Source organism: Theobroma cacao, chromosome 1 (genome assembly GCF_053813885.1).
Source record: "Theobroma cacao isolate CCN51 chromosome 1, ASM5381388v1, whole genome shotgun sequence".
Classification (NCBI taxonomy): Eukaryota; Viridiplantae; Streptophyta; class Magnoliopsida; order Malvales; family Malvaceae; genus Theobroma; species Theobroma cacao.
In genome coordinates this window covers 2,118,468-2,133,171 of record NC_142639.1, presented here as the reverse complement: position 1 = coordinate 2,133,171, position 14,704 = coordinate 2,118,468, and the positions used below count along the sequence as shown (strand labels likewise).

The 14,704-nt window shown below is 36.6% G+C and overlaps 3 protein-coding genes across 3 annotated transcripts; 2 read left to right on the top strand and 1 right to left on the bottom strand.

Moving 5' to 3' along the window:
• Positions 1-5,661: 5,661 nt before the first annotated feature.
• LOC18611029 (Protein kinase superfamily protein) lies at positions 5,662-9,800 on the top strand. The gene is made up of 4 exons (XM_018125623.2): positions 5,662-5,889; positions 6,195-6,980; positions 8,219-8,293; positions 8,425-9,800. Exons 2-4 carry the CDS (start codon positions 6,236-6,238, stop codon positions 9,705-9,707), a joined length of 2,103 nt encoding a protein of 700 aa, XP_017981112.2. The 5' UTR covers positions 5,662-5,889; positions 6,195-6,235; the 3' UTR covers positions 9,708-9,800.
• A 203-nt stretch (positions 9,801-10,003) lies between these two features.
• YCF37 (homolog of Synechocystis YCF37) lies at positions 10,004-10,548 on the bottom strand. The gene has a single exon (XM_007047037.3). The coding sequence runs from the start codon at positions 10,546-10,548 to the stop codon at positions 10,063-10,065; it is 486 nt and encodes a 161-aa protein (XP_007047099.3). The 3' UTR covers positions 10,004-10,062.
• Positions 10,549-10,843: 295 nt separating this feature from the next.
• Positions 10,844-13,523, top strand: LOC18611027 (Tetratricopeptide repeat (TPR)-like superfamily protein). The gene is made up of 6 exons (XM_007047036.3): positions 10,844-11,163; positions 11,397-11,653; positions 11,991-12,188; positions 12,354-12,444; positions 12,643-12,916; positions 13,000-13,523. The coding sequence occupies exons 1-6, from the start codon at positions 10,844-10,846 to the stop codon at positions 13,333-13,335; spliced, it is 1,476 nt and encodes a 491-aa protein (XP_007047098.3). The 3' UTR covers positions 13,336-13,523.
• Positions 13,524-14,704: the final 1,181 nt, after the last annotated feature.

Sequence of the window (14,704 nt, the reverse complement as noted above, 5' to 3'; positions counted from 1 at the left end):
ATAGTCAAGACCCACTCCATTTCTTGCTAATGTGAGATTCGTGACAACATTAACGTCGAAAATGAAAACTACCATTTGATTATGTCAAAATGTCATGTCATCATTCACCGTGACATGTGAGCATGTTATGTTAGCATCTTATAATATAAAATAACAAGTGATATTTTGACTAAAGGTAATTAATTAACTCTTAATTATAAGATATTATTTGATTCAAAATAAAAATATAAGAATTTAATTGAACTCAATAAAAAAATAAAAATTTATTTATATATTTTTAAATAATTTAAAGTTTTTATAAGTATAATACCCTAATTTATTCGTTACTACCAAGTTTTAGGATGAGATGAGTTACTAACAAATCACATAAATAATGCATCCGAACATTTGTCTCATTGATTGGTGTATAATCCTCTACTTAAAGAGTAAAATTCGAATCTTCCCTCTCTCAATTATAAAAAAAAAAATCAAATCACGGAAATACTAAGGCTTAACTCACATTTCTTCCGTTTTCTCTTCTTTTATCCTTTCATTTTAAAATAATTTATTTCAGAAAATAAAGATGAAAAACGTAATCTCTCTTATTTTCTTTCCTCTCACTTTTCTTTTTGACTAAGTAGTAAAAAAAATAATTTTCTTTCCACTTTGTCATTGGCACCTTCCATCCTCTCACTTTTCCACCCCATCGAGCAAAAGCCTGAGAGTATGAAAACACCTTAACAAAAAGGGTGCATGAGAAGTAAGAAGTCTTGGTACTCAGGTCATGAAAGGAGAAAATAAGTCTTTCAATTCCTTCACATTTCTCTACATTCTTCCTTTCTTGCTCAAATTTCTTCTTCTTTTAAGCATGCTTAGTAGAAAAAGATGGAAAAAATAAGAGAAAAAAAATGATTTTGTCTCTATCCATTGCTTATCAATTGAGTTGAAAAATGAAAATTATATTAATTTATCATTATACTTTTTATAAATTAAAAATAAATATAAATTTAACAAAACGATAGATAATCTCATACACATGCAACATTTATATTCATTTTTTTAATTTTTCTCTTATTTTTTTGACGTGTAATATCGATAGGTCAAAAAGAAATCAAATTTATAAAACAATAAGTCTTTTTTAAAAATTGAATCTAGATAAAGAGAAACCAAGTAACCAATACTAAGCCTTAGGCATCACTTTCTTAAAATTAACTTATTTGGACCCAGGAAAGCCAACCTTTGCCTCTAAATGTTACATCTTTCTACAAATACAACTGGCGATGAGCCATATCCCTTGACTACTTTGATTCCAAGTAGCGCAATTTGCTTCTTCTCTCCTATCCCCTTTTCCGCACCATATCCAACGCTTTACGGTTTTCTTCCTCAAAACGGACGTTAGCACGACTGAGTCAATAAACCAAAGATTAATTATACACACATCGTTGTTAGACCGTAAGTTGCACGTTATGGGGAAGTATTTTCCCTGCTGCTGGCAGGAATTGCCATGCGAACCAAACAGGATACATTGTTCCAATTTGCGTGTGGGACTGCTCTGATTATTCTCCTAAATTTTCAGCTACCCAACTGGATATTCAGTTTCATCTATTAAAAACTTCCTCCATGCCCAATCAATCCTGCTTCCCCTTAGCTTCGGAGAGTTGATTTTTCCAAGTCTTTGACTGACAGTTGTATTGAATTTTCCTAGTGCCAGGTTTCACGGACATTCCTCTCGTGGCCAGATTACTAACAGTCTTACACTGTTTAACGCTTAAGAATCTTTGGAATGAAAGTAGGGAAAGATCCAAAGGATTGGGTTGGGACAGGCTTCGAGTTAGGCTTGTTGGTCATGCAGTTAGGTGAATTTCCGCGCAACTTGTCCCCCTGCTACGTGCGCAAAGTTTGATTTTATAACCCATGTGAAAAGCTCGGAGAATCTACTTTGCCTTCCAAAAAAAAAAAAAAAACACTTTTGCTGTGGAAAATTTGACAAAAGTAGATAAACCAACACAAAGTCTTTCAATTTTATCTGGAAAGCCATCTAAATTATACGCCATGCAAGCTTTTGTCTTATGATGATATGTAAATCAAAGACCTAACAACAAAGAGGAAACAAAAATATGGTTTAATTGTGCCACAGTCATTTTCAGGAGGTTGGGGCTTCCTCCCCACCCCTGCTCCTGCCCCACTGGTCAAAATTTGCTGCTCTTTTCTTCGGCTGCTTTAACGAAATTGAGGGGGAAATAACACCGGGGTTCAAGGCTTCTCATCACCAACTTTTGTCATCACTGTTTCCCTTCCCAAACAAAAATGGATACGAAACTCTGGTATATTTGCATTGACGAGGTTAGAAGAAGAGAAAATCTTATTTATACTGAACCCCAAGCTCTGATATTAAACAACAATAAACACTTGTATAAGGATGCATCATAAAGTTTATTTTATATTGGGTTTTTTATGAAAAATTTCAAGAAAAAAATTTATATTGATGAATCTGTATGTTAATAGAATCCTCAACTGATTATCTGCTCCAACAATATTTCAAATAATTAACAATTTTAATTTCAAAGGAGTAAATAATCTTAAGAATGTATTTGCAGATAATGATTAGGAGCTTTTTTTACACCTTCAAATCACTATAGCAATACTACTCTCCTCCTGGTAATAAATCGATTTCTTATAATTACCTTGATCAACCTTCAACCGGTGATTGTTTTACTCTTCCTTTTACCTATCACTTTAGTCGCATTTCCTGCAAATCCTTGCATTCATTATTTAGAATGCGTTACTGACACTCCAACTTCGTACAAATTCATCATATATATTTTCCACTAGTTTTAAAAAATAAAATTATTTCTTGAAATTTTTCATAAAAAACTCAAATATAAAGTAAAATTTATGATGCATTCCTTACATGTAGGTGTTTATTGTCCTTTAATATTAAAAAACTCAATATAAAATCTTATCTTTAAACTTAATTAATTTTCTTTTTAATGTGCAATCTCACACTTAAATCTGAAACAACCATTCTCCATGGCCATGGCTGTTTCGTGTTTACGTAATTATCCATGTATTATCTTGAACATCCTAAATGAATCTATTTTCACTAGTTAAAATTTGAGATTACGATTTGAATATCTCATAATATTATTCATAATTAATTATGCAAATGGTGAAATAATAATTATAATTATTGTTGTGGACATTCCCAAATAATTTGTGCTTGATGGTCTTCAAGTCTTTTCGAACCCACTCACACGATCAAGTGTGAGACTAGTAGTAGTGTCATTTTCTTCTGTAGAATAAGAGAAAATAAAGAAAGAGACTTATCTTTACAATTATTGTACTCGTATATAAGTTGTTGCTTGAGATATAATGACTTATCTGGACTTTTTATATTTTTGGAAAATTAAAAAGGTGTTGGTATTATTTCTCACTTAATCTCTTAATTAATTTAATAATCAAAATAGTTGTAAATATTCAAAACTCAAGTTCGATCAAATTCTAAATTTCAAACTCCAACATGATTATGTCAGACTCTATTGTTATTAAATTTAGAACCCAATTCAATTTTGAATTCCTCATTATTATATTTATATTTTTGTTTATGAACTATGTGTGGCTTTTTTTTTTTTTTGAAGAATATTATATGCATATTTAAAGATTAAAATAATTTGACTAGTCTCTTAATCAATTAGTTGAACAACAGTATCAAAATGCCCAAATCATAGTGAACAACAATAGTTAAGTCAAATCAAGATAATTCATGAGTAACTTTGAATTATTCACATTGATTAATAACGGTACGTATTATTTCGAATTAATCATTCCGTACCTTTTTAGACACTTTAAATATTAAATAGTTTGAATTTAAAAATGATTGAAACAGTTGGGATTATATTTTCGACGCCGTAATTAGCCTCCTAATTAGAGGAGCTGTCACACGGTTTTGACACTAATTATCCTTGGGGAAAGAAAAATTAAAATAAATAAAAGAAAAAACAAAGCTATATATTCTCATTATTCAATTTTCCTGTGTTAATCAAAGTCAACGACCTAAAAGTGAAGGACCGCCTGGGTCAACTATTTTGGCTGTGCGGGCAATATTGTCCAATCCTTGAATGTCACCTTATTCTGTACGGCAATAAATACGAAGAAGAAAACCCTATGCGCGTTGTAAAGAAAAAGGACTGCACGCAGGATCAGCAAATTGTCATTAATACCCTTTGACTACAATCCCTCTAATTTATATCAGATTATGCCAGCTCCCAATATAGATTTGAGCATTGTATTTTTTAGTCCTTAAAAGGCAAAGAGAACAAATGGCTAACACTGAATTATTTTATTGCCAATTGCCCATCTTGCTTCTTTTGCGGTTTAATTTCATTTTACTTAAATGCCCTTTTCATTTACTTTCATATTTATTAGTTTCCCCATGTGATTTGGTTGAATTAATGCCATTACAATTTTTTTTTTTATGATACTAGTAAAATAAAAAACACAAGATTGGGTTGAATTATCTTTTCATCCGAATTAAAGTACATGAAATAATTTTTTTTACACTTATTATTTTATATCATGCTTACGTAAATGATGAGAATGTTACGTGATTATGTCGCTTCAGCATCTAATATGACATGTCAACATATTATTTCAATACCACATAAAATAAAAAAAATAAAAGTGATATTTTGATTAATAATAATTAAATTGTAGTTAATTATAAAAGTTTATTTGACATAAAATAAAAATATAAGAGTTTGATTCAATGCAATAAAAGTTTATCTAAATTTTTTTAAATAATTCAAGATTTTAAAAAAAATATATTTTTTTCAAAAAAAATACAATGACTCAAACCTAAAATTGTTAATTAAATTCATAAATGCATATTAAAGAGTTTAATTTATTTACCTTTTATTACATTATTATATCTTGAATTAATTTAAGTACAAAAAATATATTTGATTGAGTGAACCATAAAGAGGGAAAAATATCAAATCCCATAGTTTTACATTACACATAGCATATGCAAAAACCGAACAACCACATGGCTTATACTTCAATTTAGGTTTTTTTTTTTTCTCATCTTATCTTACGATACGTAAGAAAATGTCAACAAATCAAACGGCCCTCAATGTTTGATCACTTGGTCTTGTTGACTTTTAAACCTTTGATCATTTCTAAATTAGACAAATCCTCCTCTCTCCCTAAAAGAATGCTGCTGATTCCACTATTAGCCTATCATTGTTATTCAGCCTTTATCTACCCACTAAGCCAAAAGAACAGCGTAAAGGGGCATAAGAAATATCTTCAGATATTCAATAATTAGTCAATAATATGCTAATCCTAAACCCAAAATTTTCAAAGAAACAAATGGAATATTTGTGGGACCCCATCACCACCACGATCAGATCTTTAATCAAACAACGGTTCGTGATCAGATGCCGTCCATTCACACAGTTTATGAACATTCTCTCTCTCTTTTCTTTCTTCCTAGTCAAATAGCCTTTTAATTGCGTGCTGACCACAACATTATTCCTGGGTCCATCTCCGTAAATTACTGCCCTTTCCGAGGACAATTCCGTCTAATCACTAACTCCATGTTCCCGAACTTAGAGGTTAGACTGGTCATTTCATTAATAAAATACTAAAATTCCACTTGACATGGAGTTTAACAACTCTGTATACAAAGCTCTCTCTCATTTCTAATTACCTCTTCTCAAAAGTCTCAGTTTTTGTTTTTTGGTTTCCTGAATTTTTGTTTCATTTTATTGTTTGCTTTGAAAGAAAAACCAGAAGCCCAAATCAAGGAACTTCAAAAGAAATCGTTAGCAGTTTTTGAATTGAAGCTCAGTACTTTAGAAGGAGCAGAGTCAATTGCAGCCATTGAAGAAGAACTGGAAAAGATCAGAGGTAAGCTCATAAATATTCCCAACTAAACCAACCCATTCATTCAAATTTTCTTTTTTTATCACCACACGAAGAAAAATTTTGAATTTCCCGAATTTACCATGCATAGACCTTTCTTTGTGTTAGCATTTATTGAGATTAGATGGCCTCCCCAACGCCATCAATTGCCCTGCTTTAACTCCCCTCAATTACTGCCCCCTTCTTCCCAAATTTCCTCTCCTTTCAATACTATTAACCCTTCAAGTACCCAGTATTACTTTTCCTCTGTTTCTCTCCTAATCAAGCTCTGTTTTTTATGTTCTTTTCAGGAAGCTGATGTTTGCTCTGTTTTCTTCTTGGAGAATCCAAAATGATATTGTGCCAAGCAAAACTATCCTTCTCAATAACAATAGCAATTCTTTTGGTCATCTCCCAAGCAAAATCAGTTAACTCAGAGAAGAACCGGTGCCAAGGTTTCTGCGGAAAAGGCAATTTCCCAACAACCTTACCGTTTCCATTCGGGTTCTCACCGGGTTGCCCCATCCAACTCAACTGCAGCTCAGACGGAGTCCGGATTGGAGAATTCCTTGTCCTGAATGTAACTTCTACGGATATCATCATCAAACTTCCCGTCGAATGCGGACGACGGCTTGCCTCACTCTCAGTTCTGTTCGGTGAAAACTACGCGGTCTCTGTCGCTAATAATCTTCTGCTCCAAAACTGTACGAAGCAGTTACCAGCTCCTTGTGAAATACGTTCGAAGTTTTTAGAAAGATCATTTTTGCCTAACTCTTGCATTGATAAGAGTGATAATATAACTTGTTTTGCTGGCGGCGATGGTGAGCAGTTGTTGAATTTCAAGGAAGTTAGTAATACGCAGTGCCGTTTCTTGTTCTCGTCGACTTCGATCGTAGTTAACTCGGCTAGTAACTCAGTGGTTTCTTTGGAGTTGGAACGAGTTAAATTGGCATGGTGGGTTGAAGGGACGTGTAGCTGTGATGCAAACGCTAATTGTACAAATGTTAAGAAAGGTAACAGAACGTTGGGGTTCACGTGCCTTTGCCATAAAGGGTATGAAGGTGATGGGTTCAAAGCAGGCGGTGGTTGCCGGAGAGGTGAGTCAAGTATTTCGGGTCAATAATTTTGTTTGTTTCTTTGTTTTATGTATCATGTTTTAGGTTTAGGTTTGGACTTTGGTCTTTTTGGTGGATGGTATGGGTGACCTTTGACAGGGGGAAGTGGGAATGTAGACGTTTGTGGGGTGTCCTTTTCCCTTTTTCCATTGAAAGGGTGACGCCTCATTTTTATGACTGGTTTTAATTATCGGCTTTTTTGTTTGTTCGACTCTAAATTTAGATTATGGGATTATTGACTAGTACTTAGAAATGGTAGTTTCAACAGTTCAATCTGCAATGAAGCTAGAAGTTTTTATTACTATCTGAATTAACATGGAGAGTTTCTACATGTCAGTTGCATATTCAAACTGGGGAAGGGGGATTTCGTTGTGAAGTTATAGTAGTCCTTGTTTGTGCAGTCCTTATTTTGTGGTTGAATTGCATCAAAAGTAGGAGTTTCTTCTGGTCAAAGTTACAAATTTTACGATTGTAGTTAATGAACAATGTTTGCCATGAATTTAGCCTAAGTAGCAGTTTAACTTGTTCATTCTGTTTTAAAAGTTAAGCACATCTGATCTTTTTAGGTTTTGACATAGGCAGTGTCGCTTCAACAATGTATGTATCTTGCAATGCAAAGTTTCGTTCTTGGTTTGACAAACTTTAAACATTCATTTCTGAGTTCTATACTCTAGAAACACCGTGACAGATTCTCTACCATTCACAAATTTCAACAGAACTGGTTAACATTAGCAGCGAGAGTCATCTACCTAAACTGATTGTTCACCTTCATGCTTGGTTTTTTTTTTAATTTTCCTCATAATCCGCCCTTTTTAAGGAAGCATGAATGAAGGTTGAATGGTTTACGTCAACAAAGAAATGCGTTGTTGACCTGGCAAAACAAATGGAGTTACATCTTTGTCTGATACCTGACTTTTCTCACCTGTGGAAAGTTAATGCATTGCATAAAAGTGGAATGCACTAAAACTGTTCGTAATGTTTGGGATGTTATAATCCATACCTTGGAAAATCTAGAGATAAGTGGTTTAGGAAGCGTGGCTGGAATTAAACATCTCCCTGCTGATTCTGGTAGGAACAGTTTTATGCTAGCATGTGAAATATGTCTTAAATGCATTGTCTTTTCTTGTGATGATATTGAATATACCTTGTAGTTTTGCAGTAATTGAATAAATTCACTAATTCCTCTTTTCCCCAACTTTTCTGACTGCTACATTTATCAGTTCCTCACTGCAATCCTTCAAAATACATATCTGGCAAATGCGGGGGAACTACAAGAGTTGGTGTCCTGGTTGGAGGTAATCAGACAACAAAGTACAATACTTGTATTAGACTATTCTCTTCATCAAGACAGGGTTCATAATTCTTCTTATAGCACTCTGTATTGTCTTCTTCACATAACTGATGAACCATGTTGTTTCGTTCTTAGGGCTTATTGCTGGAGCTTTGCTGACGGGTGGTGTGGCTCTTTTATGTTGCTATGTGCGACGGCGTTCTAGTTCCTTGAACAAACAGATGAGTGCAAAGCGCCTTCTATGTGAAGCTGCAGGCAACTCAAGTGTTCCATTTTATGCCTACAGAGAAATTGAAAGAGCTACTAATTGCTTCTCTGATAAACAAAGGCTGGGGACTGGAGCCTATGGTACAGTTTATGCAGGAAAACTCCACAATGATGATTGGGTTGCCATAAAAAGATTCAGATATAGAGACCCTGACAGTATTGACCAAGTAATGAATGAGATTAAGCTGCTTTCCTCTGTCAGTCACCCGAATCTTGTCCGCCTCTTAGGTTGCTGCATAGAGGAGGGCGAACCCATCCTGGTCTATGAATTTATGCCTAACGGAACTTTATCCCAGCATCTGCAAAGAGAGAGGGGTGAAGGACTTCCGTGGACAGTAAGGCTCACAATCGCTGCTGAAACTGCCAAGGCTATTGCCTATCTTCACTCTGTGAATCCACCTATTTTTCACCGAGATATAAAGTCTAGCAATATACTCTTGGATTTCAGCTATAGATCCAAGGTAGCTGATTTTGGTCTTTCCAGGCTTGGGATGTCTGAATCATCCCACATCTCAACTGCCCCTCAAGGAACACCAGGCTATCTTGATCCTCAATACCATCAGTACTTCCATCTGTCAGATAAAAGTGATGTCTACAGTTTCGGGGTCGTTCTTGTGGAGATAATAACTGCATTGAAAGTGGTCGACTTCTCACGTCCTCATAGTGAGGTAAACCTGGCAGCACTCGCTAATGATAGGATAGGAAGAGGCTGTGTCGATGAGATACTCGATCCATACCTTGAACCACATAGGGATGCTTGGACACTTTCATCAATTCATAATGTGGCCGAGTTAGCATTTAGATGCCTTGCTTTCCATCGGGACATGAGGCCTACCATGACCGAGGTTGCGGAAGAGCTAGAACACATCCGGCTCAGCGCTTGGGTACCCGGCATGTGCATCGAATCACCAACAGCTTCCTCTTGTCCATCCTCCGATGATGAAAGTGAGAGATCCCTAAGGACCAAGACAAGCAAGAAGTCAGTGGTGGGAAGCCAGAGATTGATTGTGAAGCAAAGGGGAGGAGATTGTCTGACTTCCTTAGATGAAGTCGAAAACAGCTCCCCTGTTTCAGTCCAAGATCATTGGTTAAGTGAACAAAGCTCACCTTCAACAAACAGCCTGTTGGGCAATGCATCCCATCGAGAATGAGATCTCACAACATCCCTTTCCCATTTGCTTGCTTGCCTCTTGACAAGTGTTTCATTAATAGCAATTAGTAAAGCCATTACTTCTTACTTTATACATCAATTCTGAAGTTAGAAAGCATTTAAAATCAAATTATCTGAATTTAGGTTCTTAATCAAGTTTCTAATTTTATTCTAATTAAATTTGAAAACGAAAATAAAAATTAACTTTGATTAATTCGGGTTAATTGGATTATGAGATTTTTAAATTGTATTTGAAAATAATTTAAAAATAATATTATAATTAAAACAAGAATAAAATAGTGATAACAGCTTTAATTAACAACATAAATGACCAAATTTAAGATACAACAGGAAAATCAAGATTTTTGGGCCTCAGGCCCTAAAATTCCATTCACAATAGAAGTAGCCACCACAACGCCGAGACACTCAGCCCCCGCCACGGCACCCGCCTGAGCCAACGCGCCGAAACTAACGGCACTTTCGATCTCCTTTTCCGCTTGTTCGATCTCCTTCTCCGCCGTCTTCAACCCTTTCTCCACCGTAATGATCCCTTTCTCCGCCGTCTCGAACCCTTCCTTCACAATCTCCACCGCTTCCTCCTCCGCGCTCTTCAACTTCTTCCTTAAACCGAATAACGGAATATCCTCCGCATTCGACGCCGCGTCTCTAACCGTCAATGCCGTCGTTGCCGTCAGAAAGAACAGAAGCTGTCTCCGGTTCGGGAGAGAAACCGTCAGCGCAGGTTTACTAAACTGCGCCTTGACGGATCGTCCGGCGTGCGCATTGTGCGCACGGCTTACTGAGAGGGATTGGAGTACAGGTGGCGAAATTGTGGAAGCCATATTCCTTTGCTCGCTTCACAGCCTGATGTTTCGAAATCATAATCCTGTGACCCTGATATATTAAAAAGGTCGTTGTTTCTCTTCTAATTACGAAAATACCCTTTATAGCTTTGCCTCCTCGAAAAACAGTCGTTCCATTTCTGTCTTTTCCGCTTTAAAATCTCAAAAATTTTATGCTATTTTCCTCCAGAGAGGGGTTTTTAAGGGAAGCGCAAGGAGAAACCCCCAAAACCCGCTTTTCCATTTTCCTTTCTTTTATTTTGCATTTTCGGTCAAGAATTGAAGCAAAAAAGTGATGGCTGAAGAAGAAGTTACGGCGCCAGCGGCATCAGAGGCGTCGGTGACAATGACGGAGCAAACTCCAGACCTGAAAGTTGGGGAAACCCTAGGAACGCAAGGTTCAATCGAAGGCACAATCGAATCTGCGGTTCAAGGAGGCACCGAGTCGACATGCAACAATAACGATAATGCTGAAAGTCTTGGACTTGCTTCGGATGTTGATCGAGAGAAGACGCTGGAGTTCGCAGATGAGTTGGCGGAGAAAGGATCTAAGGCTTTTAAAGAAAACGATTTCGCCGAAGCTGCTGATTGCTTTAGCCGCGCCCTTGAAATCAGGTTAAACCTCGGGCCCCATCTCACCTTTCTTTTTCTTTTTTGAAGTATTTTCCATTTTTTTTCTGTATGAGGAAATGGAAATGAATTCGTACAATTAATTTTATGTTGGATGAACGACTTTTGAGGAAGTAAACCAAATGGAGGTTTAGAGATTTTCCATTAGTGGCCTAATTTGCTTTTCAAGTTTCAGGATTGTGTCTTTATTCTTAAAATTGTTGTTTATGTCACGCTAGGGTTGCCCATCATGGTGAACTTGCCATTGAATGTCTGAAGGCTTACTATCTGTATGGACGTGCACTGCTGTACAAGGCTCAAGAGGAGACTGATCCCTTAGTTTCTGTGCCAAAGAAGGAGGGTGAGACTCAGCAAGGCTCGAACAAAGAAGAGTCTGTTAAAAGTGCTGTAAATGGTGAATCTTCAGTTGCATCTGTATCAAGTGATGCCAAACAGGACGAGAGTTCAACTCAGCACGAAGGGGCTACCAAAGATGGTTAGTATATTATTGAATTTGTCTATGTTTACTTATTATAGAGTTTATACATCTTGGTTACTTGTTCACAAAGCATTATTTTAATTCTAGTTCAAATTGAGCTTAGATAACTAAATGTAGTTTGAATCTTTTTGGATGTCGTGATATTAGTGCTCTTGCTTACAGATGGTACCGAAGCCATCTTATACTCCTCTGAACTTTTCATGCACATTATCGTCAGTTGTAGACAGTAGCTGCTGTAGCACCAATGTTATAATCATCATTGCATATGCTGCCCATAGACTAAAATGTTAACTGCTCTTTACGCTTAATTAATTTATTCCTGTATGTGTTTCAGGTGGAAGAGATGAGGAAGAGGAAGATGAGGATAGTGACACTGATGATGTGGCTGAAGCAGATGAGGATGATTCTGACCTGGATTTGGCATGGAAAATGCTAGATGTTGCCAGGGCAATTGCTGATAAACAACAGCTGGGTGACACCATGGAGAAAGTGGATATTTTATCAGCATTGGCTGAGGTTGCCTTGGAACGAGGTCGATTTTGCTCCTTATTGTTAATTAAGATTTCTTAGTATTTCTGTTATGCGTGTTCTTTTTGGGGTGGTTTGGGGGAGGGAAGAACCGCCTTCACTAATTTTTACAGTAGCTTTTCTTGAAGCATCCTAAAACATCAATTTTGTTTCTTTGCTGCTTCTTTAGAGGACATTGAATCTTCACTCAGTGACTACCAGAAAGCCCTTTCCATTTTGCAACAGCTGGTTGAACCAGATCACCGCCAAATTGCTGAACTGTATCTTTGATAAGGTTGAAATGTCTTTATTATTGAGATTATTACTCTCTATGTAGATAATCAATCCCAGGTTCTATTAAATAGTGTTGCATGTTGGTCGATAAATGCATACTAGTTAAAAAAGAAATATGGATTCCCTCAATTCCACCCTTCAATCTCAATCAGATTCTATATTTGCAACTTAACCTTATAATTCAGGAATTTTCGAATATGTATGTGTTTGGAAATTGGCTCAAAGCCCCAAGAAGCAATTCCGTACTGTCAGAAGGCCATCTCAGTTTGCAGGTCTCGGCTGGAGCGTCTAACAAATGAAGTAAAGAGTTCTGCAGGATCAGCATTGTCTTCGGCTGCCTCTGAATTGGATGATGGTGTACAACAGTCCTCCGATGGCTCTCAGACTGTTAAATCTATCACAGATAAAGAAGCAGAAATTACAACACTTGCTGGACTTGCTGAAGACCTGGAAAAGAAGGCAAGTGCAATTCGATTGTCTATGTGAACTGAAACCTTATTGTATAACTTGCTTAATTATTTGGTGCATTTCTGCATTTGCAGCTTGAAGATCTACAGCAGCTGGCCTCCAACCCGAAGTCAATTATTGCTGAACTCCTGGGAATGGTATCTGCCCGGGGAAGGGATGGTGAGAAGAGTGCTGCTCCCACTGCAGTGAGCTCTTCACGGATTGCTACTGCTAACAGCAATGGAAATTTTGATTCTCCAACTGTATCCACTGCTCACTCAAATGGGACTGCAGGGGTCACACACCTTGGAGTTATAGGAAGAGGAGTGAAGCGAGTTTTGATGAGTACAGGCTCGGTAGAATCAAGCTCAGCAAAGAAACCTGCAATCGAGCCATCATCTGACAATGGAGATGGCAGCAGTGCCTCCTGATGTTTTTGGTCCTAGATTTTGGCAATGCATGCTTTAGTAATTCCTAATACTAATTAGTAGTAATTGGTTTATGCTATGCTGTTGAACCATACCATATTAATGGTTGATGTTATGAATTCTTGCCAACCTGATAAACTGGTTCTGCTTATAACTGCCATCTGTAATAGTAAGCTACGGTTTATGTACCAGTTTCCTGTACTCATAATTGATCTATTCTGCTGCCATATGCTTCTGAAGAACCAACACCTGGTATTGGTGAAAGTTTTCTTGGTGCCAAGCATTTCCATTCAGAAAAATATCCCTGGTTAGCAATTAGGAGATAGGACCCAATTTTTACCTGTATAAATCCTGGAGCCACTACTTTTACCAAACTCTTTTGTAGATCAGTTCTCTACAGTTTGTAATGGGGATCTCTTCTTGAAATTCAGATTTCTATTTAGTGTAATAATTTGTCTGATTCGGTCATGGGGACCTAGTGCGTGCAATGCTGTTGTTGTCTGGGGTCGTATCAATCATAGAGAAATACTAAGAATATGTGCGGCATTTATAGAGAAATTATGTGCCACCTTTGACTTGAAAAACAAAAACATTAGCCTCTGTTTTAAACGGCCAACTAATTTCGTACATATTTGTTATCGAGATAGTAAGGACAAAAAGTACACAAGGTACGATATTGTAATGCTGCTCCGAAACAAAATTGAAGGATTGATCTACAAATCATTCCAAAAACAAAAAGAATGTGTTCTGTTTATGTTCTTATTTGTTGTGAGTTATTGGGTTGGCAATTGTCTTTCTGCTATAATTATACTTAACTTGTGGCCACAATTAAATGTCACAACTATTTCCCGTGATCCATATGTAAAATTAATATGTATTTGTTTCCATTATTCTTTCTCTTTGTTTTCCTTGGCGGTCTGTTTACATTTGTTTTGATAACCCAAGAAAAACAACAACGTTTAAGATTCCCCTCTGGCATGGGCAACTTCGCTGTCGGGATACCAATAAAAGTAAACCAGCCATAATTCGGCAGTCTTGTAATAATGCAGCCAATAGAAAAAGGGAGAGCGGCTGAGTCAGGATCGACGAGAGTTTTACTAAGCAAAAGCGATACGTTCAACATTAAAGCTGCTATTAAGATAATTAAGCAACAATGTTATGAAAACGGGGTCGATTACATCAAAGCAATAGTTTTCACCATAAAAACTGGACAAGGATAAAGAGACGGGAAGCAACATCAATACCACATTTGTAAATCTTCATATCAAAGAATTTCTCAAAAAAAGAAAAAGAATGTGTTACAGGGTGGATTGCAAGCAATGCGGGAAATACTCCTGGGGTGGTTGTGGCAACCACCTATCCACCCTCTACG

Excerpts from the sequence above, each read along its gene's own strand:
- LOC18611029 (XM_018125623.2), top strand. The coding sequence starts at position 6,236 with ATGATATTGTGCCAAGCAAAACTATCCTTCTCAATAACAATAGCAATT. Across the intron at positions 6,981-8,218 it reads AGGCGGTGGTTGCCGGAGAG|TTCCTCACTGCAATCCTTCA; the intron begins GTGAGTCAAGTA and ends TACATTTATCAG. Across the intron at positions 8,294-8,424 it reads AGTTGGTGTCCTGGTTGGAG|GGCTTATTGCTGGAGCTTTG; the intron begins GTAATCAGACAA and ends TTTCGTTCTTAG.
- YCF37 (XM_007047037.3), bottom strand. The coding sequence starts at position 10,548 with ATGGCTTCCACAATTTCGCCACCTGTACTCCAATCCCTCTCAGTAAGC.
- LOC18611027 (XM_007047036.3), top strand. The coding sequence starts at position 10,844 with ATGGCTGAAGAAGAAGTTACGGCGCCAGCGGCATCAGAGGCGTCGGTG. Across the intron at positions 12,445-12,642 it reads CACCGCCAAATTGCTGAACT|GAATTTTCGAATATGTATGT; the intron begins GTATCTTTGATA and ends CTTATAATTCAG. Across the intron at positions 12,917-12,999 it reads CTGAAGACCTGGAAAAGAAG|CTTGAAGATCTACAGCAGCT; the intron begins GCAAGTGCAATT and ends CTGCATTTGCAG.